This window comes from Pistacia vera, unplaced genomic scaffold (assembly GCF_008641045.1).
Source record: "Pistacia vera cultivar Batoury unplaced genomic scaffold, PisVer_v2 Contig942, whole genome shotgun sequence".
Taxonomy (NCBI): domain Eukaryota; kingdom Viridiplantae; phylum Streptophyta; class Magnoliopsida; order Sapindales; family Anacardiaceae; genus Pistacia; species Pistacia vera.
Window position 1 is genome coordinate 97,812 of NW_022196826.1, and position 24,402 is coordinate 122,213.

Consider the following 24,402-nt stretch of genomic DNA (forward strand, 5'->3'; position numbering starts at 1 on the left):
TGTCACCTCATTTTGTATGGAAATTTTTGTAAGATTTCTTTGTAAGTATAGTATTATTGTTAATTCACATGGTGGATGTTCCCGTAAACATTTATTATTCTAAATGGAATTTTGATCAATTAACTATTTGTTTGAAAAAGTTTTTAAGTTATTTCAAAATGGTGAGTTGGTAATGGTAATGTATCATCATTTCCTGTAGGAACCTAATCTAAGTTTTACATAAACCAGTTGCTGGTTCTGATAGTGGAACATCCACTATTATCTTCTAATTAGTAGTGGAAATGGAGTCACCATTAAAACGCCCACTAAGACGTATTACTATAATATATTGATTCATAATAAATGTTTAATTAACAGATTTTGAGGAATTTTCTTCACTAGGGTAGGTTAACAGAGAATTAAAAACCATACATCTTGGTACCTATTTACTTGAAGACCAATTAGCATCCAAACTCCCAAGAAAAATGTCAATATCTTGTGTAAAATTCAACCTTGTGTTACATAAGTCTTCCATTTGAATAAAACTTCCTTATTATATAAATATGATGTTATTCTTAATTTCATCTCATGTTATCAATTCAACATTCTACTATATTCCTTTGACATTCGATGTCTGTTATCAATAGTGATTTATTAGGTTCGATGTTATTGCTTCTGATGATTAAAATTGTGTTGAAGTTGTTCTGTTTAATAAGATGAGGGTAGGAAAAGGAAAAATTTCAAAGGACTGGCATCCACTTTGGCTTTTCTGATTTGACCCGCCACTTTTAAAGATTAATTAGAAAAATACAGACAAGTTGGTTTTGATTTTCAAGTCTGTGGTATGATATCATTCTCTGCAGACCAAGAAAAATTTGGTTTATGAATTTTGTGGTCAAATTAGACAAGTGCATCTTATTCATTTAATTTACTATAACTTCCACATGCCACGATACATGAATTTTTGACAGAAGAAACTAATGTGAGACTCATAAACTGAAGTCCAACAATACAAAATCTTCACATGAGCATAGCTGTTTCTTTGGGAATGATGCAAATGAGGTTCCAGATTTTTCAATCTTCTAAATTATGTAAACAAAGATGCTAAAAATTCATCAGGAAATAGAATTCTTAAGGCACCATAGTCACTAAAGTTTTTGGAAATACTTTTGCCTGCAAAAGCATACAGCAATACTTGTTACAGGTTTAGTAGGCACTCCTACTGGTCTCCATTTCTTTTTTTTCTTTTTTTTTTTTTTTTTTGTTACACTACAATATGGAAAAGAAACTCGCAATCTTCAGTTATGAGAAACTTTTCAGAACCAAGAAATTAACTGATTCAACCAGTCACTAACAACTTCTGGGTTCCTTTCCGACCACAGATCANAAAACAGCGACACAAAGACCTTACAATTAAGTGGGTTGTTTGAGCCTTTTGCATTTGAATTATTGTTTTGCTGACCGAATGTTTCAAATACATAATAGAAAAAAACCTCAAACAATTGGCATATCCCCTGCAACAATATACTGAATCAGGAAAAACAACTTAGAGAAGAAAATTAAACGAAAAACATAATTTACATTGCATAAAAGCTAAATAAAGATTGAGTAACTAATAAGAACATACCTTAAAAAACTCAAAATTAACAATTTCTAATTTCTGCATAAGCCTTGCATATTTATCCATCGACCTAATATGTTAAAAGATCAAGACAGATGAATACATCTTATATAAAATAATCAAGGTCCTATGGTCTAAAACAAAGAGAGTTTTTATACATTTTTTTTCACAGAAAGTATAGAACATCTGACCTGAGAAGGCAAAGAGATGATCCTGTTTGGGCAGTTGTTTCGTCATCGTTTGAATTTGAAGAGTGAATTCTCCGATTATTGGATTTTGAAATTCGACTTGGAAGTTGACTATCTTCATCTATAAAATCTGCAAGAAGATCTTCATTTTCATCTTCTAGGATCGAATTGATACCATTCATGCGACTTGCACCACCACTTTTTGGAGTGGCCTTATCACCATGACAATAATCATTAATATTTCCATCGCATTCCCCAGCAGTAGCTCCATTAAGTTGGGGGGAATTAGGACCTTCTTTGGAAGTATATGTTAATTTTACTGAAAAAGGGTTCCCAGATTTAACCCAATGAGAAAATCCACTTTTCTCGGCACTGCTACTGACTGAATTCGCAGATTTATCAGAATGAAGTACTCTAGCATTAGAAGAGTTGGATGAAGCAATTAAAGCTGCTCCATCACCTACAAGCCCAGCAAAACTAACCCCTTCTACAGTATCTGGCGGCAATTTCATCCAAATTTCCTTCTCCAGAACCATTTTAAGCGCCTGGAAAATAAGCAAAAAGTATCTTTAGTCATGTTGCACACCACATCAAGGTTGTCTCAACAAGTTATCAATTAGTTGGCACCATCACATGGGAAGCAGAATTATATACCACAAGTATTTGTCGACTAATAAATTCAGTCAGCAATTATTGCTTGGGAAACAATATGAAATGCTGAAACCATGATTACAACAAATTGATGTACATGGCCATATTCTAATATCCTATCTTAATGTTAACTGACTGATGCAAACAGTTTGGAACCATAATTGTATGATCGATAAAGTGGCTATTACTAATATAGCTGATGATGTAAAGAATATTATTTCAGAAGAAAAAAAAAAAATCAAATGTTGTTCTTAGTTCTCAAATACCGATGAAGTAAAAATCACATTTCCATCTATTTTGCAGTGAAGTTTGAAGTTGGAAATTGTATATAATATAAAAAACATTAAATTGGAGAATGACATGAATATGTTATGCTCATTGCATGGCAACTGATGTGCCTTGTCATCAAAACATAGATACCACACAAGATATGAAATCAAGTATAGAATGATACTGACAACCATATAAAAAACAAGAGGCTACAGTTCCCAACTTACAAATATACTTTGACGATGAAATGCTACAAAATAATTTTCACAAACAGCCTTCAATTTGTGCCTGAACTCAACTGCCTCAATCCCACAGAAGGCTTCCCCAGCCAAGATGAAGACATTCAAATCTTCGTAATTTTTCAAGAATTGGTGAATGCTTGTAGAACAAACCGCAGCTGAAGAAAGCAATACTGATACCCGACTAGTCGTAAGTTGCCAAAGATTCTTACGGCCTCTCAGAAGAGTTTGTGAAACAAAAGCAGTAGCATCTTTTCGGAGCTGATACCATGGGGATCCACTACTGGATGCTGCACTACCATCATCCCTAGCCTCCTCTACAGAACCTTGAGATTCTATGCATGTTGAACTAGTCCCTGCTGGCTCAGCCAAAGAGATGGTGGTTGTAGATTCCACTGCAGAAGACAAACCAGACGTCTTGTCTACAGATTCAGAGAGAGAGTCATTAACTCCCATGGAATTGCAAGAATTTCTACTGAGTGAATCAATTTGCTGAACCTCTCCTGAACTCCAAGAGATATCACTATCCTTTTTCCTATTTGAGGTCTGACACAGAGAACTCTGCACCAAATTGTCATTATTTGATTACATTTGTGTTTCATAGGCAAAATAAACATAAGAAAGGTACCCAAAGAGAAATTTGGAAATACATAATTACTTGTGGATTGGGGCACATGGATTGGGGGAAAGGATGAGAGAAAGAATACAAAGTTATGCCCTAAAATTGGAAATTTCTCTACATGAAAGCAACCTTTTCATCTAACAAAATCATGGCCACATTTTTTGATTTAGGGCACTGAGTTGATTAAAAGAACTCTAGATCTAGGTTGTACAACTTAAATTAACTTAGAAGTTCTAAATTGTACAGCTCCACCATGCCTCATTGTACACAATATGAGGCAGAAACAACCATGTCCACTAAACCTAGCGAAAGAAAATAGCGACAAACATAACCATCAGATAATAATTGTCAAAATGACAGGAAATACACAAATGAATGGAATTACTTGTAAGAAGCTAGAGGTATTTAGAATCACAGCTAATTATTCATTGCAGACAAAAAAAAAAAAAAAAAAAAAAAAGATGAATATTGAAAATAAAGCTCTTTCGATAAAAATACTTAGTTTTGTAGTAATTAACTTTATTAGAAAATACACTAGAGTTGTTCATGGAGATCAAATATAGGGGAGGTCAATATAATTTTTTAAACAGGAGATGATGTCCCAACAATTTCATAAGTTTCATACAACTAACGACAGCACTAAGAACAGAGTAACGCCGAAGAAAATAAAGCAATGTGCCATGGAAAGTAAATCTGCCAATCACATTCAGTAGGCAAACACAGACAACTATTAAATCTAGAAACATATGTGACATCAGCATAATGAGAAAAAGTAGAGAAGAGTAATTCACTTAAACAATAATAGAGAAGTGCTATAGAAAATAATATGAAGTTGTATCACAAAAGATAAGAAAATATGTAATAAAACCAAATAAACAGACCAGATAAGAAAATGAAAGAACTTTACCTTATTCTCTGGCTGAAAGCTCATAATTTCATGATATGAACACATCAACTTAAATAAAACGGCTAACGTTTTCAATAAACACTGTCTGAACTTAGATTCAGGTATCCTCAGGCACAGATCACTGTAGGTAAGTCTGAATTGAACTAAAATAAATCAGTAACTGTATCAAAATTAGTATTCTGTCTGTTAAAGAACTGTGAAAGTTTATAGAAAATACCTGCTATTTTGCATGTCCAAATCATGATCCTGTAAAATTAGTTAGTATATTAGAAAAAAATGACCTTTAATAGAACAGTAAGCAGCCGATTAATTTCAACAAAGAAAAGGATAGATAAATACCAAGAGTAAGACAATACATATTGAATAACCACAACTATATGTTTCATGCATGTCTATGTGTAATTTCACATATCCTCCCAACCAAAAATACACATACGTGCATGCTCATGCTTAAGCATGTATAATCTGTTTCAATAATTTGAAATATAGATCCATAAGAAATAAATCCAGAGTTAGTTAATGATAAGACATTACAGTAAGGTGTACAAGAATCAGTCTTGAAGTAAACTAAGTGCTTATCTAATTGGACTTGTCTGCTTGTCAAAGAGCTTTTTAATGTCAAAAGCTCTTCTCAAATTCTTCTGTTGTTTGGTTGCAACTCAAAAGAAGCTTATAAGTTACCAAATAGAAGTTTTAAGTCTACTAGGAGAATCTCGAATTTTCGGCTTTTCCTATAAGCTCTTTTTGAGAAAGAGTCAAAAATATCCCCTCGTTAGTTTAAAATTTTTACTATATCATTTCTTTTACATTAAAACCTTTTTTGGTAATTTAATACTAGAAAGTTTTATTAAATTTATCCAACCAAACAACTAACAACTTTCATAAAAGCTCAATTACTATAAAATATTCTTGATGTATTTCCAAAAGCTGTACTTGAAGAAAGCAAGCTAAGTCCACTCTAACAAAATATAATGGTTAATCGTATTTATGTTGGTGCCAAATAGTATATTTTTCTTAGGAACACATATATGATTATATAAGAGATATTTTTTCATTATTCATAAAATTGGCTATGCATATCCACACCTCTAGCACAATACTCTTCAACACAAAGTGGGTCTCCGAAATAACTTCCTGCATAAAGAAGCTTTGTATCTTCTCAGCAAGACCAGATACATCCCCGATTAATGCATAAGCATCAACAACCTGAAAAGAATTACAGTAATTCATGAAACAACCTGAAAATTGTGAGAGGCCTTGTAAATTAATAAATAATATTACTTAAGAGAAGGGGAAAAAAATGATGTTCAACTTGGCAAACTAAGTGAACCAAATCAAGTACGAGAAGAATGATGCTATATTAATTAAGATAATTGATTAATCAATCTTAAGCTCATAAAATGTGATGCAAGGGAGAAGTTAATCAGCTCACGTATAAACTAAATTGAAAGCTCATATATAGTCAATACTGAGTGCTTTGGGAAGTAAAGTATTGGTGGTATTTCACCCCAGCAAGAGGAGAGAGAAAAGCAGATTACTCCACTGCATCAAGTTCTGGTCAATATCATGAAAGCAACAAATCCCCAATAGGGTAAAAGGGTTCCAAGAATTTAATAAATTTATATGTCTATATGCATAGATGAAGTTTTTGAGCTGTAACGGAAACAGAAAGGTAATCCTTCTGCTCCATTTTCCACATAATAGAACCCATAAGAGTTGTCCGGTCTTGAAAATCAATTCACATAATTTCAGAACCTTCCTAAATTGTCCCCTTTTACATTCCTGTCAGTCGATTGCCAATGCATTAAATATCATCAAGAAAAGAGCGATTAAGGAAATTAATACTTTCTCTCACCAAATTCTCTCCACACAAAATTGGACTTTTAAAATGGGTTATCAATTCCGTCAAAGGGAGTTCATCAATTATTTGAAAAAGGATATCGATTTATCACTTGTGATGCAAACAATAGAATGTCAAGATGCTTAAAAGTAGAAATTAAAACTACATGCATGCACTACTTTGGAAATAATGAAGAACTGATCCATTTCACATCAAAGACAGATATACTGACATTAATATATGCCTCCTCTTTAAACTCCTGGCACACTCCCAACAGTAAAGAGTCCAGCTTCTGAAGAGTTCTGCTCAGCCAAACCTGTATCATTTTTTGTACCAAATAAAAGGTTCAGAAAATAACCTGTAAACAACAAAAGCAAAAATATATACATTTTTTATTTTTTATTTTGATAGGGAACAAGTAATTATAGTTCTATCAAAAAGAGTGTAAAACATAGTAGTATGAACCAGTGGTCCATCCTACATGATTTACAAATTAGTGAACCAAAATGCTTCTATAGTGTTGACTCAATACTCCAACCGGCCCCAAAATTAGTGTACCTCTGCTTCTTAATTTTCCAGAATGGAAAAGAAAAAAAAGCGACAGTTGAATTCTAGTAAACCCAAAGGCCAAAATTTATATCATCTCAAGGTGAAAAAAGTGTCATAAGAAATTTTAACTTTGCAAAGTAGATTTAATAAAATTTTAAGAAGAATAAAATAATAGAACCCTATTTGATTTAAGTTATCAAAAATTTCTTAAGAGAAATTTAATATTCACCTCAACACCACGGCTCATCTCTTGTATTGCTGAGAGCTCTGAATAACTATCTAGTAGCTGCAAATACTCAGAGAGGACTTGAAATGCCTGTACAATGATATACATTAAGCCTACATTTTAGAAATGCTACGTACAACTATTAATAATACAACATAAAATAAGAAAAGAGTAATAGAAATTTGAAGTTTTCCCAGATATGTATACAGACCTTGCAGTAATTTCCTCCCTCAACAAGGGATTCAAGTGCCAATTGCATGTCCCGAGCAACACAAAGCTCAGTCAATATTGGAATCATGTCCTGCAACAGGGAACAATGGTGATACATGAACTCCCTAGACCAATGTGTGTTTTTTGGTGAGCAGTTGTACCAGTAATAAAAAGACACTTCAAAATCAAAAAGTCTTAAAAAAATTATGACTAAAGTAGAAGACAGCAAAGAAATAAGAGTGATGACGTTGCGATCATTACAAGTCAGAAAATACAAAACTCAGATCAGTCTCACTGTCCTGGATCTATTATTTGGTACTTATATAAAATGTAGTATCAGGCAGTGATAAAGAATTCAATGTTCAAAGAATAGGACAGCAAAATCAGGATTAGGATATGTTATGCTACATAGCCAACAACAGAGGTCAAAACAGTAAAAAAAATCAGTGAGAAGCTAGATGTGATACTGATAAGAGAGAAAAAATTACGGAAGAACATTACACATAGAAATGTACTGGTACAAAGGAGGGACCCTGATAGGCCTCCTATAACTAAGCTGTACAAGAAAAAGAACGGAAAGGGCAGCCAGGGAAATCCAGTTAGAATGGGCAGTAAGGGAAATTCAGATTAGGGTTAGTTAGATGGAATCTCCACGTAAGGGAGTGCAGAGAGTGTGATTTCAGTTGTATATAAGAGGGGGAAATAGCTGGCTAATGGGATCATGAAATCTGGAATTATTGTTGGAGGCCACTAGCCCCTCGAAGTGCTAGTCACCCCTTTTATTTTTCTGTCATTGTTATTTCCTGTATTCAGTTTGTTTGGCCATCATTTTCATTTCAATATATTAGTATAATTTTCCAGTTACTTAGAGGTGATGCTGAGTGTTAACAAATAGCATTTTTATTGAGCATTGCGGTTGTGTTCTCATCAAATTGGTATCAGAGCTAGGTTGGGGAATGGTAAAATCCAAGATGGAGAACCGAATGGATAACATTGAAAAGGAAATGAAAACAGTGAAGGAAAGCATGGACACGATGAAGACTAACTTGGGAAGTGTTAAAGAGTATTCAACGGAGATGCGCGAATTAATGTGTATGAGGGAAGAAAGGGATGAGAAACGATATCGGGAGAGGAGAAATCATCCTCCTCGTCGAAGAATCAGAAGTCGGAGAATCAGAATTCTAGCCGAGACAAGGAACTTGAACGAAAACACAGCGATGATAATGAGAAGGAGGATAAGAAGATTCGCAAACTGGAGTTGCCGATATTTAACGGAGATGATCCTTTTGGATGGACCTTCAAAGCTGATCGATACTTTACGGTCAATCGTTATGAGGAAGAAGAGAAAGCGCAAGTTGCAGCGGTGTGTATGGAGGGTCGAGCCTTGAACTGGTATCAATGGGTCGAATCCTGGTCGCCAATAACTTCTTGGAGCTCGTTCAAATCGGTGCTAGTCGAACGATTCCGACCATCATATAAGGGGTCTGCTTATGAAGCACTGGTGGCATTGAGGCAAACTGGGACTGTGACAGAATATCGCGAACATTTTGAAGAACTCTCAGCTCCTCTGCGTGAGTTAAGAGAAGATCTCCTAATGGGCATCTTTGCAAATGGCCTTAGAGAGGAGTTACGGGCTGAAATAAGGCTGAAATAAGGCTGAGTAAGTCCAGAAGTTTGTTTGAACTCATTGACCAGGCCCATCGAATAGAAGAAAATAATTGGGCCCTAGACAAAACTAATCCCAGGTTTTCCAAAGCCCAGACAGGCCTTCTTCTCCAGATCTGGGTCGTCTAAATTGGTGGAATACGGCAATCAAACCCACCGAACCAGGATAGAGTAATCATGTGTGGGACAAGAGAGAAAAACCGATGGAAGGAACAACAACTCCACCCCGAAATGACGGATTCTGGCAGTTAACAGAGGCCGATTTGCAATATAAACGAGAAAGGGGACTTTGTTTCCAATGTGACGAGAAATTCGGTCCCAATCATCAGTGTAAGAGTCAATCTCTCCAGGTTTTATTGCTGCTTGACGACGATGAGCCTGATAGAGGAGAATCCATGAGTGAGCCAGAGGCAGAAATTACCGCAGAAGGTAATCCTCTATCTCTATCCATGAACTCAATTGTTGGCATTACATCGGATAGAACCATGAAGCTTCGGGGACAGATTGGGAGTGAGGAGGTGGTTGTGTTAGTGGATAGCGGAGCCTCACACAATTTTATCTCACAAGCCTTAGTGCAAAAACTAAAAATTCCGATTGATGGAGCTAAGTCTTTCGAGGTCATGGTGGATAATGGGTTCAAAATCAAGGGTGAAGGGATCTGTAGGGATGTGAAGTTAGAAATGCAAGGGATGGAAGTTCAACAAAAAAATTTTCCATTTCAATTGGGTGGGGCCGATATGGTCCTTAGAATTGCTTGGTTAAGCACCTTAGGAGATGTTTATTCCAATTGGGGCAAGTTAACTATGGCGTTTGCCAAGGGAGGGAAGCAGGTGATCCTTCACTTGTTAAGACAGTAGTTTCTTTGAAAACTTTACTCAGGATGTTGCCAATGGAGGGGGATGGATACTTGGTGGAATGCAGTTCAATAGAGGTCAAGGATAGTAGGAAGAAGGAAAATTGGAACCCGCGGTGGTTGAGATGTTGAATGATTTCGCCCAAGTTTTTGACCAAACTACTAGGCTCCTTCCCTGCAGAAAACTAGACCATGCCATCAGCCTTCAACCTGGAGCCAACCTACCCAACATTAAACCTTACAAATACCCTTACCTCCAGAAGAATGAGATTGAGAGATTAGTTGGGGAAATGATGGATGCGGGAATTATCCAACCTAGCACAAGCCCTTACGCCAGCCTCATGTTGTTAGTTAAGAAAAAGGATGGGAGTTGGCGATTCTGTGTCGACTTTAGAGCCTTAAATAACATTACCATACCCAACAAGTTCCATATTCCATCTATTTAAGAGTTGCTGGATGAGCTAGCGGGGGCTACAGTTTTTTCCAAGTTAGATTTAAAGTCCGGGTATCATTAAATTTGAGTGAAAGAGGAGGACATTCCAAAGACAGCCTTCCACACCCACGAAGGCCATTATGAGTTCTTGGGGATGCCTTTTGGGTTAACGAATGCACCATCCACCTTCTAGGGCCTTGTGAATACAATTTTTCGACCATTATTACGAAAGTTCATTCTGGTTTTTTTTTGACGATATTCTCATCTACAGCCTTGACATGACTACCCACATTCACCATTTACAGCAAGCTTTCAAGATTCTGCAAGATAATGCATTGGTGGTCAATCAAAAGAAATGCCTATTTGCTCAATATAAGTTAGAATATCTGGGTCACTTAATCTCAGCCAAGGGGATGGAGGCTGATCCGCAGAAGATCGAATCGATGACATCTTGGCTTGTCCCGCACAATGTGAAAAGTTTGAGAGAGTTTTTAAGGCTTACAGGGTATTACCGACTATTTGTGAAAGGCTATGGTTCCATCGCTCAACCACTTACCCAATTGTTAAAAAAAAGATTCCTTTATTTAGGGTGATGAAGCTAAACGGGCATTTGATAATCTTAAGACTGCCATGACTACTGTTCCCATCTTGACAATACCCAATTTTGAGCTTCCATTTGAAATTCAGACTAATGCTTCAGAGGCTGGAATGGGTGCTGTTTTAGTTCAGAATGCTAGGCCTATTGCTTTCATCAGTAAGGCTTTCTCACTGCAATCTCGGCTTAAGTCAGACTACGAACGGAAACTTATGGCTATTGTCTTTGCCGTCCGTAAATGGAGTCAATGTCTCATTGGTCACAAATTTATCATCAAGACGGACCAATGAACCTTGCAATTTCTTACGGACCAAAGGGTTAAAACGTCGGAACAGCACAAGTGGATTTCAAAGCTCATGGGATACTCATTTGAGATTCACTACTTTCTAGGCAATTCTAACAAGTGGCTGATGCTTTATCCCGTCGAGAGGACACAAGAGAACTCACTGCCATTACCATGGTTCAGTTCGCTGATTATGATGCGTTAGCCGCTGAAGCGCAAGCTGATCCGAAGTTACAAGTCATTTTTCAAGACCTCCTTTTCGACCCCAGTAGTCGCCCTCACTACCAACTCCGTAAAGGTTGTTTATTGTTTAAGAACAGGTTCGTACTCCCTAAAAACTCAACATTCATTCCTAAGTTACTAGAGGAATTTCATTGTAGTCCTACTGGTGGCCACTCTGGCTTCTTTCGGACTTATAAAAGAATAGTTGTTGTTGTGTTGTGGGAAGGCATTAGACGGGATGTGTTGAAATTAGTTCATACATGTGCCACTTGCCAAGTTAACAAGCACTCTTCACTCAGACCTGCAGGGTCCCAACCCAAGTGTTTAATGATCTTTCAATGGACCTCATAAGTGGGTTGCCTAGGGCCAAAGGTTATGATACTATTTTTGTGGTGGTCGATCGCCTCACGAAATACTCTCACTTCCTCTTGTTAGCCCATCCTTACACCGCAAAAGATGTCGCTAATGTGTTTATGAGTGAGGTGGTCAAACTTCATGGCTTCCTACAATCTATTGTTTCTAATTGCGACAGGGTATTCATGAGCCAGTTCTTGCAAGAATTGTTTAAATCAGCAGGAACATCTCTTAAATTTAGCTCCGCCTATCATCCCCAAATAGATGGGCAAACGGAGGTGGTTAACCAGTGCTTAAAGGCCTACCTCCGCTGTTTTTGCAGCTCTCAACCCCGGCAATGGCCCAAATGGTTAGCATGGGCTGAGTTTTGGTACAACACTACGTACCACAGCTCCACCAAAATGACCCCCTCCAAGGCTCTATATGGCAGGGATCCTCCCATTCTTTTAAAGCTCACTGACTGTCCCTCCTTGGTGGAAGATGTCAACCGACAGATTAGGGACAGAAATGCCATATTAGAAGAGCTCAACATAATTTGGCTATAGCCCAAGATCAAATGAAGCAGTCTGCGGATTCACACTGCAGGGATGTCTCTTTTCAATCCGGGGATTTAGTATACTTGAAGCTCCAGCCGTATCGATTTCAGTCCTTAGCTAGGAAGCTCAATGAGAAGCTAAGCCCTCGCTTTTATGGCCCGTTTAAGGTGTTAGACAAGGTGGGTCAAGTGGCTTATCGATTGGACCTTCCCCCTACTTCTTGTATCCACCCGGTGTTTCATGTTTCCCAACTTAAACAGAGTCTTCATTCTTCAGTACCTGTCCAACAACTTCCCTCTTTTCTGACTGACGACTTGGAACTTCAAGTGCACCCCGAAGCTGTCCTCTCCACTCACAAGCTACTGGATGGCTCTCTGGAAGTTCTGATTAAATGGCAGGACCTCCTACCATTTGACGCCACTTGGGAGGCTTATGACGTGATTCTTCTATAGTTCCCAGATTTTCACCTTGAGGACAAGGTGGGTGTCGAAGGGGGGGGTATCGATAGGCCTCCTATAACTAAGTTGTACAAGAAGAAGAAAAAGGGAAAGGGTTGCCAGGGAAATTCAGTTAGAATGGGCAATAAGGGAAATTCAGATTAGAGTTAGTTAGGTGGAATCTCCACGTAAGGGAGTACGAAGAGTATGATTTCAGTTGTATATAAGGGGGGGAAATAGCTGGCTAATAGGATCATGAAATCTGGAATTATTGTCGGAGGCCACTAGCCCCTTGAAGCGCTAGTCACCCCTTTTATTTTTTTCTCATTGTTATTTCCTGTATTTAGTTTGTTTGGCCATCATTTTCATTTCAATATATCAATATAATTTTCTAGTTACTTAGAGGTGATGCTGAGTGTTAACAAATAGCATTTTTATTGAGCATTGCGGTTGTGTTCTCATCAGACCCCACATTAGCTTACCAAAGGAAGAGGAACAAGAACATAAAGAGATGTTGAAAAGAAAGAAAAGACTACTAGAAATACATCATTGACTAAGACTTATGTATCACTCTACACGAAGTACAATGGAGCATGAATATTTTTACCAACAGCCAAGCCTAAAGAACATACAGGACTCTCTAAACAAAGTGGCTACAATCTGATATTAGAATCCCACCATTTTTTCACAAATAAAATGTGTTGAGTTACCACTTAACCTATAAGATTAAGGTTATAGGTAAGTGACCAACAATAGTAACTAAATCCTATGACATCCCTCATGTGCACTTTCACGTGGACCAAATACAGACCATAATCACAAATTCAACCATAACCACAAATATAACTTACTATAATTTAATTATTATAAGAGGGTGATTCAAACACAAGACCAATTGATCAACAAGAGTCTAGTACCATGTTTAGTCATCATGACTCAAAAACTTAAGCTTACATGTAAGGGCCTGAACAATAGAATTAAGTTATTTATATATATATCAAGATATGAAAAAACCCAGGAAATTGTAATCACAGTTTTGGTTGATAAGGTGTCAAAATAAAGAAATATACCAGAAGTGTTTGCTTCTTTTTCGAATTAGCATTTACAATGAGATCCCTTGAAACTTCATTGATTGATGAGTTTATATGGCGTCTTCCATTCTACAAACACAAAAATAACTATACATAAACCAAATCGATTAAGTAAATGGATGGTGGTAGTAGCTTGAAGGAATAAATGAATCGGAAATTCCACATGTTCCTGAATGTAAGCAAATGGGAGAGGACATTTTTGGTCAATATGTGGTTCTTTAAATACTTAAGCAATTACCATGCGAAAACTTACCATACAGATAACATTAGCAACCTTCAAGTCTTTCTCCAGTTCCCTGACTAAATTCATCCCCTTCACTGCCCAAGAGCAAGTATTAATATCCCTTCCCATATAACATAATTGAATTTCAAACATCATACCAATGGCGACTAAAATCAGATTTAGACTTAAAGTAAGGAACACTTAACCCGAAGAAGGAAAGAAAAAGAAAAAAAGAGAAATAGCAAGCGAAAAGGCTGAAAAACTGAACTGTTCTGCATGATATTCAAGAGATGAATGTTATAATATTTCAAACCTCTAGATATAATGAGTAACAACACTAGAACTAAGAGATTAACTGTCAAACCAAACAAATAACGGTATTAGAATATATTGACACCAAATTGACAGTTCTATCTCTAAATAACTAAAGAGAGAAGGGAGCAAATAAAGTTCCACACATATAGTCCGATACAAAAGAGCCAAAGGTTGTTGGTAATTCAGGGGCACTGGTGGGGTTCCTAGCGGTCCATACCCACATTTCTTTAGATAAATGAAGAAATCAGTTCCCATCCACTTGACTCCCAACAATTTAAATTCCTTTCTCAAACTTAATTATCAACTCAACAACTGATCCAGGACTTTGGGTCCAAACCACATGAAAACTTGGACAATGCATTAATAACAAATGTGAATGATCTTCAGGATCAGTCCTAGGATAAATGAGTGAGATTGCCTTGGAAAAGAGTAATATCATCTAAGTTGGAAGCTTCTGGTATCAATTTTAAATCCAAGGCTTTATCTCAAACTGGTAAAATTGCACCTTCTCTTAAAAGTTTCATTTCTTTCCTAGTCTATAGTCAGCAGCTGATGCATGATTTTTCTTCTTTATGAGGTTTGAATGAAATGGTCATTTTAACAAGCAGGGCATAGGTTCTAAATATATCAACTTTCAGAATAGAGAATCAAACCTCAACAAGGTCTAAGGGTTGAAAAAATAAAACAAGTTTCTCCACTCAAAATTTAAAAAGGTTCCTCAGAATTTAGGTTAATATCGGTGACACCATGAACAGATGATCAAACCAAGAAACAGTCACTCTGTCTCTAACACACACATACAAGGATGGAGGGAAAAGAAAAAAGAGAAAAGTCTCCAAACTAAAATAAGCAAACAATTTTACATGTATAATAGCTGTAGATGAAATGAACACTTAGGTCGGACAAAGATAATATGACATCAAGGAACCACATTCAGTCACATTATGGTTAATATAATTTAAGAGGCAAACAAAGACCTTATAAAATCAAATCCAAGTAGTAAAATAATGGTTAAAGACATCTCATACGAAAAACATAAGATTATCTTATAACAATGAGATTTCTAGTAATCTAATTGTAAAAACAAAAATAAAATATACCATAAGAAAGTATTATTGATACAATTTCTAAGGCTGATCAAAACAACTTACCCATAACTTCATGATGCTCCATGACATTGCGAGATAGAAGCTCAGCTACTCTATCTAGTTGTGATATTCGAAGAGTGGCCTACAAATGAAGATTTCACTTGATTTAAGCTTAAATTTGTTCAAAATTTAAGAAAGATTCAGCTTTCAATACAAGAACCCTCTATGTACTGTTAGTTATTACTCACAAACAAAAAAAGTAACCCTTACATTAACCACATATGACATGAATCCAAAAATGAAATTTAAAAAAAAAAAAAAAAAAAAAAAATCAATACAATCAAATGACAAGGAGACAAAACTCAAGTAAAGTAAAATCAAGCATGGAATACTAGAAGCATAGACACAAATCTATGAAAGCCTCAACACATTTTACAATGGTAAAGTCACCACTGAGGTATACGGTTACACAAATTAATTTCTATAATTAACAGATTGATTCAATTTTATCACATATCTAACCACCCAATTGGAGAATCAAGAAAACCAGAAGCTTCATAGCTCCAAACAATCCAACAGACATCCAACAACCAGCTGAAGGAAGGTTACGTAACCTACTGTCCAACAACTAAAAGGAGGCACATGCATTCATTAAGAGGGAGCCAAAGGTCCACAATCAACCTCTGGTCTAGACTCAGAACCTCATATCAATTAAGAAAAAAAATCAGAGTTATACCTGTTTCTCAAAATATTCAAGCTCATTTTCTTCAGAGGGAATATGCTCTAAAATATGACTTATTGGATCAAAATCCTGCACAAAGATATATATAACAGCTTAATTTAGCAAATAATCCAACTTTGATAAAGGCATAAAGATAAGAGCGCTGAGAGGGACAGAGATATAATAATGTTAAGCTAGCCAAAATACAAACATGCAGGCAAAAGATATAGAAGTTAGTAGATCTTATCTTTATTTGTTTGTACGCAAATGTATGCAAATGATTTCCAGGGATTGCAGAAAGAGAAGGAATAAGCAAGACAGAGAGAGATGAAGATTTATTCATATCCATTTTGAGATATCGATGAGAAAACAAACTAATAATCCCTCTATGAACTTCTTAACTATCTCTGACAAAAGAAATATTCAAGCAGCTACTAAGGGTGCCACCTTTTCATATCTAAACCCAAAAAATTCCAAATGAGTATGAGAAGATGTTGATTCAAAAGCTCAGATAGACTAAAGAAAATAAAGTGATCTGAATATAAGTGCCAATTACAGTTCACCATAATAGAGAAAAACAATTCACCATAATAGAGAAAAACTACACACCTAATTGTAAGGCAACCCATTTCATGATCGACTGATGCTTCTATAATGCAGAAATTTTACAAGCAAGCTATTCCTTCAAGTCATAAATGCATAAAATAAGAGTCATATTTTTACAGAAGAAAAGTAACTGTTCCATAATGAAGCTAAATTTGGAAACAAGACCATTAAATGAACTGTCAATAGCTTGTCAAGACATGCAAATATACAAAGTCTCAAACAAAGTAGAAAAGAAAGACATCAAATTAAACTGGAGAGGCATTTGTAAGAAAGTAGAACCTCTTTGTAGAACTCTTCTTCTAGCTCTTCCACTATCTCAACCTGAGGTCTACTTCCATATATAGAGCGAAGTTCTTCAGAACTCGACGGAAGACTGAACCTTTGGTGAGCAGGCAGTCCTGCAAGAGCACGAGCAACAACTGCAGCTGCCGCAGCCCTAGCTGGAACCTGGAGAAAGTAACAAAGAATACATTAATCCAATTCTGACAATAAATGACTTGTTTGAAGTTTCAAAAAAAAGGATACCAAAAGCACAATGTACGCAAGACTGCCAAGTCTTAGTTCCCATAAAAGAATCCCTCATTTCAAGACTCTATCAAGTCCTTCATCCAACATAAACCTTAACCATCCAAGTCACCAAAATATCCAACTTCAATGTTCAAAAAACTATTACAACACTAGAACAACACCCACAGACTTGGGCTTATTTCAGCAAAATGCAGCCCAAAACGTCAACACTGCATAGAATTAAATGCTAAACTTCATAATTAACAAAATTAAAGCACCAGTTTTTCACATGGAATTGAGTTGGCCAAATTAGGACTCTCATCTTGTTTTGGACCAAGATCAATGGAGGGAAATTCAACAACCAATGCAAAGACAGAAGTAAATGCATTGGTTGATTGGTTATCAATCACAGCCTAACTGCACTTTGGTTCTCATGCATGATCAAACCTACTCCATAAACCCAACCGAATACCTTGAAGAAAGACATCATATACATAAGAACAAAGAAATTTCTTGTCTTTTTTTTGAATTCATAAATAGAAAATCTTCTAAATGATAACCTATTGCCCTGAAGGCATCTATTACTATAATATTTGCATTAGAAAAAGGATTTTATTATATTATTAGTCATATAATGATATCCGCAACTGCCATGGGAAAGCTGAAATCTTGCTATGGATCTCACCGGCTTGTAAATCAGTAGGGTCAATTCATTTTTTATGAATATGAATATACATCCAAGCTTAAGCTTGTATTCTTTCCCCAATTTAAGTTCACCTAAACTTGCTTTCAAGAATGATCAATAAAAATGGCCACAAAAGCAATGCTAAAGAAACTCCACAAATCAAAGGTATTGCATGGAGCTAGAAAATTAAACTGGAATTTACCAAGTATCTCCCATCTAGTAATGCTAAACTCGAAAATTAGCAGTGCCATATCTTTAATGTTCAGGCCTCTAAAATGATCAAGCTCTGTAGTTTCAGGAATAATCTTTCAACATTCCTTGATAATATAAGAGTATCCAGAGTAAGACAGGACTGTCCTGATCCCAGCAGAGTAAGTAAATAACACACAATTTGAATCCTAATTCTATTGAATTAACTGCATTTAATAGAATTGTAAAATAAAAAAAAAATACCTCGGCCGATCAGAAGAGGAAGGCAATAGTCCAATGGATCTAGCGGAGCGTACGGAACTAAGAATCTTCTCACCGACCTTGGACAAATCCATTCCGCCTCCTTGGAATAACAAGACGGGACCAAGAAGAAGACGCTAGAGCTCTGGAAACCTCCTCCCTCCCTCAAATCTTCATTGAACAGAAAAGGATTCCCCGATACGGTACCGAATGGGAACAGATTCGGCTGCATCTCAACTCCACGCCCCTAGATCACAACTTGTTGAACTGTAAGCCATTGATTCGAGTGTTACAAAGAGATCTAATTGGAAATTTAGATGTGATAAGTCCAGAGGAGGGTGATGGTGATAACTGTTGGCTCTGTTTGTTTGGTAGGGAAACTGATTATTATTGATTTTATTTGTATGACTTTCTGTAGCTCTGTGTAGGCGTAGCGAGCTCAAGCTGATTCACTTAGAGACCATTATATTTGGTTCTAGTGTAACGAATCCACGTAGAAGCGTATGGTGGGGAGGTCTGGTTTTAAACAGGCAGTTCCCCATCTAATAGTAATAGGTTACTTTTGGTGTGAAACTCTTATAGGGCAAGTGATATCATAACAGATTTGATTAATTTTTGATGTCTCGTCAGACCTATAAGGGATTCATGTGTGATTATGAGTCTACACAAAAGTGAGGTGGAGAGTAGGTAGGGACTACCAAGAGTGACGAGGGCGTCAAAGATTTGATAGAAGAGATGTAACGAATCTACAAAAAATGTATTGAGGAAGTATTAAGCTATAAATGGGGTCTTTTCATCTAATAGGTTAGCTTTTTTAGTATGAAACTCCTAACCCGTAACACTAGGCATGAGCAACGCAAGTCTTCCCAATTTTGGATTTCAGATTTTAAAAAAAAAATGAAATGAAAATTCTTTTCAAACAAATTTTTTTTTTATATTTCTCGAAAAATTATTTCTTATAATGAGAAAAACATTTTAATTTTCAGTTTACTTTCATGTCGAATTATATAAACCAATTTTTCTTATTTATAGAAAAATAATATCCCAGCCAATTTTGTTACATCAAATATATCGTTTTATTTGTTAATAAAAATTTATATAAAGTACTTTCTTATGGTTAATGCCTAATTGGATTGAACTACGTTATCATATTTTAGAATTCATGAAAATCTTTATAACACTGATTTGTGGAGGAAAATAATTCCCTTACTAAAAACACAGTTTTATATACTAGCGTCAAAATTTGAAATGATATCATAATTTCATACGATAATTGGGTGCATTTGTTTTATTATTTGGATATAATTTGGGGATAGTATGGATAATTAATATGAGATTATGGAGGTAAATTTAAAATTTTAAAAAAACCCCCTAAGTTTGCTAATGTAATAAATACCCCAACACATAAAATGACAAAAATACTCCCACCACCTGCAATGCCAGATTCCGGCCACCATTGCCAAAATCTGACAGGAAAATCGCATCTACGACACACGACGGTCGATTTGTGTCGTAACGCCGTTATGGCATTTTCGGTATATCCACCACGGATCTGATCGGAAAAGACCAGATCTAAGCCTGCCGTGGCCGTCGACGGCCGAAAAAGGCGAAAACGACGACCATCTTTGGCTAAATATGGTCGTCGTTTTCGGTCAACGATGGCCAAGATTTGGCGTCATTGACCTCAACGACGGCCATTTCTTTGGCTGTCGTTCACAACTAGACGGTGAACTTCGGCCATTATGGTTGTCAGGTAGCCGTTGTACAGATTCTGGCTACCACGGATGATGGTTGCCAGAATCTGGCAAGTATGGGTTGCGGGGGTGTTTTTGAAATTTTAAACTTTTTTTTCAGTGTGTATTTGATGAAATTAATAACCTTATGGGGTCTAAAGTAATTAAAAAAATAGAGTAATATTTCTGGAATTGTGTGTCAAACATTATTGAAGAATAGGATTGGGAATAAGGATAAAAATAATAAGCCAAACATGGCCATTTATGTGTAATCTAAAATATCTAGATGAAATGACCTGTTTTTGTGCCATTAGACACAATATATCATCTCTTTGTGTAAATATTTTAAATATGTGCCTGTATAGTGTATATCCAAACCCAATACATAAAACAATAATGGAGTCATCCTTTTTAATAGTGTCATTAACTCTCTTAAAATGTTACATATTGTAGATGCGAGATTTCGCACATTCTACATTTCACACCAACTAGAATGTAGTGACAAAATTCCACACCAATTAGAGATATTTAGTGGACCTCTGAAGAAACTGAGTAAGATGGGTGCATGATTCCAGGAAATCAGCAAAGGCGACTTGATCCATGCATCGTGGTGATCAAGGCAATGGCATGCCCTCCTGAAAAACAGTGTGAGAATTGAGCCTTTTAAAGTGGTCGGTTAGAGAAAGAATAACCCCTACGTCCGTTGATATGTTATTCGAGTGTATGATTTTTGGTTATAAAGAATGGATTTCCCCCTGCAGGTAAGGGAGGTGTTTCCTTCTTCTACTCTTGGAACTTGAGTCTAGACTAGGAAAAGATCATATCAGCCCCTTTCCCTTTTGATTGTTGACTCTATTTATACAAGGACTTGGGAATGTCATGACGATAAATGCGTCAGTCGGATTATTCTATGGCGCGCAACGACGGAGGCTCACGTGCCTTTATGCCATAGAGAATGATGGTGTTTCCTCTAACGGTATGTGCCATTTACAAGTCTTCTCTCAACTGGGCTCTATGGAGAGCATGTGAAGTTTGCATAGCCATGTGTCGTCGATCAAGGTAGGTAGCTTATACGTGGTAAGGTGATTTGTCTGAGTGAAAAGCTATCTTCATGTGGTAGGCCCCTTTCTTGTCTTGTCACATGTCGTCCTCGCACATATGTGCTAATCGTTTGTGCTCTTCGTTGTTCATCTTCACTCCTGAGCTTAACGTTCGCTCCAAACAAAGGCATATACCGGGCTCCTGCATTGATCCCAGGTTGGAGATTTTTACCACACAACACATATTTCAAAACAAATCTCAAAATTCATATCCGAGTAAAATGCATTATATTATTTAATATTCTCCTATCATCTATCAAATCACCATTTCATTTATATCTCAGGTCATTTGGAATGAGAATTTTGGAATAATTTTTAGGGTATGTATTATTATTATTTTGCTAATTGTTTGATATAAAATATACCAAACTTAATACATAAAACTCAAAATAAAAAATAAAATGTAGTAAAGTTAAGATTTTCTATGAATTTGGACTGGATCCAGGATAATTTTCAGTTTTTTTAAAAGTAAACAGTTCATATCAAGTCCAAATTATTGAGGCGTCGAGCCGTCGATACTTGAGTACTTGACATTCAGGTAAGGTAGACCATGGCCTATATTTTTGCATACTTAAAGCAACATATAAGCTGGCCTTTGCCAACGCTGAAAGGGTCCTGTCGCTTATAAATTTTATTTTTCTTGGTTAGCCAGATCACATTTATTTTCTTTGTCTGCTAGCCCACCAAAGTATGAGTGTGTCATTGTCATACTCTGACTCATCCCATAAATAACTTAGAAGGATCCTATTGGTAACATTATTATAATGTAATTCTCATAATATATGACCATATATATTAGTTATGTTTTGATAACATGGAAATTAGTAAATATCAATAAATTATATATTTAATATAATTTGTATAATTTGTTATAATTTGTATATATTATTAAAACGTATTTAAAAAAGTGATTGAGAATAATTTTATAACAAATAATTTATATTTACAAGAGTATTTTAATTATGTCTATGATATCTATTAGGTTATTTCTTATGATATTGTTTAACTGTCTGTTTGGTATAACTTGTTAAAATACAATTTATAGAAGAAAAATTTATAAAAATCTGGTTTTTATAAAAAAAAGTTTTTAATTGTTTGGTTAGAAAAATACAAAAGAGTTTTCTAGTGTTAAATTACCAAAAAATAGTTTTAATATGCAAGAATAAATAAAGTTAAATATATAGCATAAAATAAGGATATTTTTTAAATTGCAACACTTTAAATCACCTAAAAAAAGCTTATGAGAAAAACTCAAATCTAACAAACCCTAAAATAACTTATTTTAAATCTTATAAATGCTTTTCAAACATTACCAAACAACTTAAAAGAACTTCAAAATTGTTTATAACTTTAAATAATATATTTTGGCCATTAGATAAGAGCAGTCAAATAGACTTTAAGAATTTTATCCAAAAAAGTAAATTTTATTTATTTTAGCTGGATGTATAATATAAACAAACAAATATATGGAATAATTTATGGACATTTAAAAAAATATAATTTCTTTGAGTGTAAATATACTAAATAACAAGTAAAAGGTCGATAATAATAATTTAAAAAGAATTAGGACTTTGTTTCTGCAACGGTTATGAAACGAAGTTAAAACTTAAAAAGTAAAAAGCAAGGCCAAACGACATCCTCCCACCCGATGTTTGCCCCAGGGAAATTTCATGCCCAAAAAGTTTGAAAATGACAAAACCACCCATTGCTGACAATTGTCGGCCTTTTGACTGCCTTTAGCCGGAATTCGCACCAATTGCAACAAACAAAAGGCCCCAACCTTGATCTAAACCTTCCCAAGCCCTATTTGACTGTTTTTTTTTCCCCAAAATTGGCTGGATTCATAGCCGGTCCGATGATGGCAACCCCAACCACCACTACCCTTTGGCTCACCAAATTCTCCTCTACAAAACCCTTAAGCTCCCGGTCCCAACAACCCATTGTTCGCTGTTCGCCGCTTAATGCAATGTAGGGTTTGTTGCGAAATTGATTGTTGAAGATTGTTGTTTGATGAAATTAAAGTTCGGGGTTCGTTTGAGGGATTAATTTAAGTGTTTTTGTGATTGAATTTGGCCGGAAAACCCAACCATTCACCATCGATCATCCTCCCAGCCCAACCTGCCCACCAACCGTTCGTGAAAAGGCCTCAGCCAACCCAACGATCTCCTTGTGCGCACGTTGCAATGTGTAATTCTGACCAAAGCACGCCTAGCTAGGTGCAATTCTGGCCAAATCGCATCTAGCCAGTGCGATTATGACTGACCGAATAACAAATCTTAATGAAGGATAGGTAATTGTCGTACATATATTAACGGTTGGTGGATAATTATCGTTTTCAAACTTTTTGAATAGTAAATTATCGTTGGAGCAAACTTCGAGTGGGAATATGTCGTTCGGCCAAAAAGCAATAAGAAACTTAGGGTCCGTTTGGTTTATTATTCTGATACTTTTTAGAATAATATTTTGAAAAAAATTAAATTGAGCGGGTATTACGATGTAGGATTTATAAATTAACAAAAATACCTTATATGTTTGTTTATTTACTAAACACCCCTATAATAAAGTATTAAAAGTTAATAAAAACACTTCCAACTCACCTATTAAATACGGATAATTGGCTACCACCGCCGGAGGGTTGCTGTCTTATTGGGGTGTTTTTATAATTTCTAAAAAAAATATTTAAGAATGCTTAATTAAAGGGATTTAAAAAAAATTAAATAATATAAAATAATATTTCAAGAATAAGTTTAACTATATTGGACAAAAGTGTAACAAACGGAGCCTTTCTTCTAAATATATTCGTTCCTTTGTCGCTGGACGAACAATTTGATATCAAATCAATTTTCAGATACCATCAAATAGAGAAAAAGAAAAAAAGAAATCCAATGAACCAAAGTGATTGATGATCATCTTTGGCACACGTCGACGTCGTGTCATGTTCCATTACAATACAAAGCGAGCGCAGCAGAGCGAAAGTCCCAAACAGAAGGAAATAAAAATGGAAAAGTAAAAATCAGTAACAGGTGGCGACCATCATTCGTCACAACTCTTTTGTTGTCTAGCAAATTAATAATTAAACAACTGTTTCTAATTCTAACGAAATTGAAAAAAATAAAAATAAAAAACCAGGCAGATCTTCTCTTCTAAATAATTCTCTCACTTTCCTTTCTCAAATCCAAACGGCACAAACCTGACAAACATTA

General features: G+C 35.7%; 1 protein-coding gene across 1 annotated transcript; it reads right to left on the reverse strand.

Annotated features, from left to right (window-relative positions):
• Positions 1–1,390: 1,390 nt before the first annotated feature.
• On the reverse strand, positions 1,391–17,307 carry LOC116120730 (syndetin-like). The gene is made up of 16 exons (XM_031406700.1): positions 17,266–17,307; positions 17,004–17,171; positions 16,134–16,208; positions 15,461–15,539; positions 14,025–14,089; positions 13,751–13,840; positions 7,304–7,393; positions 7,096–7,182; positions 6,550–6,633; positions 5,564–5,683; positions 4,695–4,723; positions 4,478–4,610; positions 2,937–3,509; positions 1,792–2,333; positions 1,607–1,670; positions 1,391–1,506 (listed from the first exon to the last, which is right to left on the reverse strand). Exons 1-16 carry the CDS (start codon positions 17,305–17,307, stop codon positions 1,474–1,476), a joined length of 2,274 nt encoding a protein of 757 aa, XP_031262560.1. The 3' UTR covers positions 1,391–1,473.
• Positions 17,308–24,402: the final 7,095 nt, after the last annotated feature.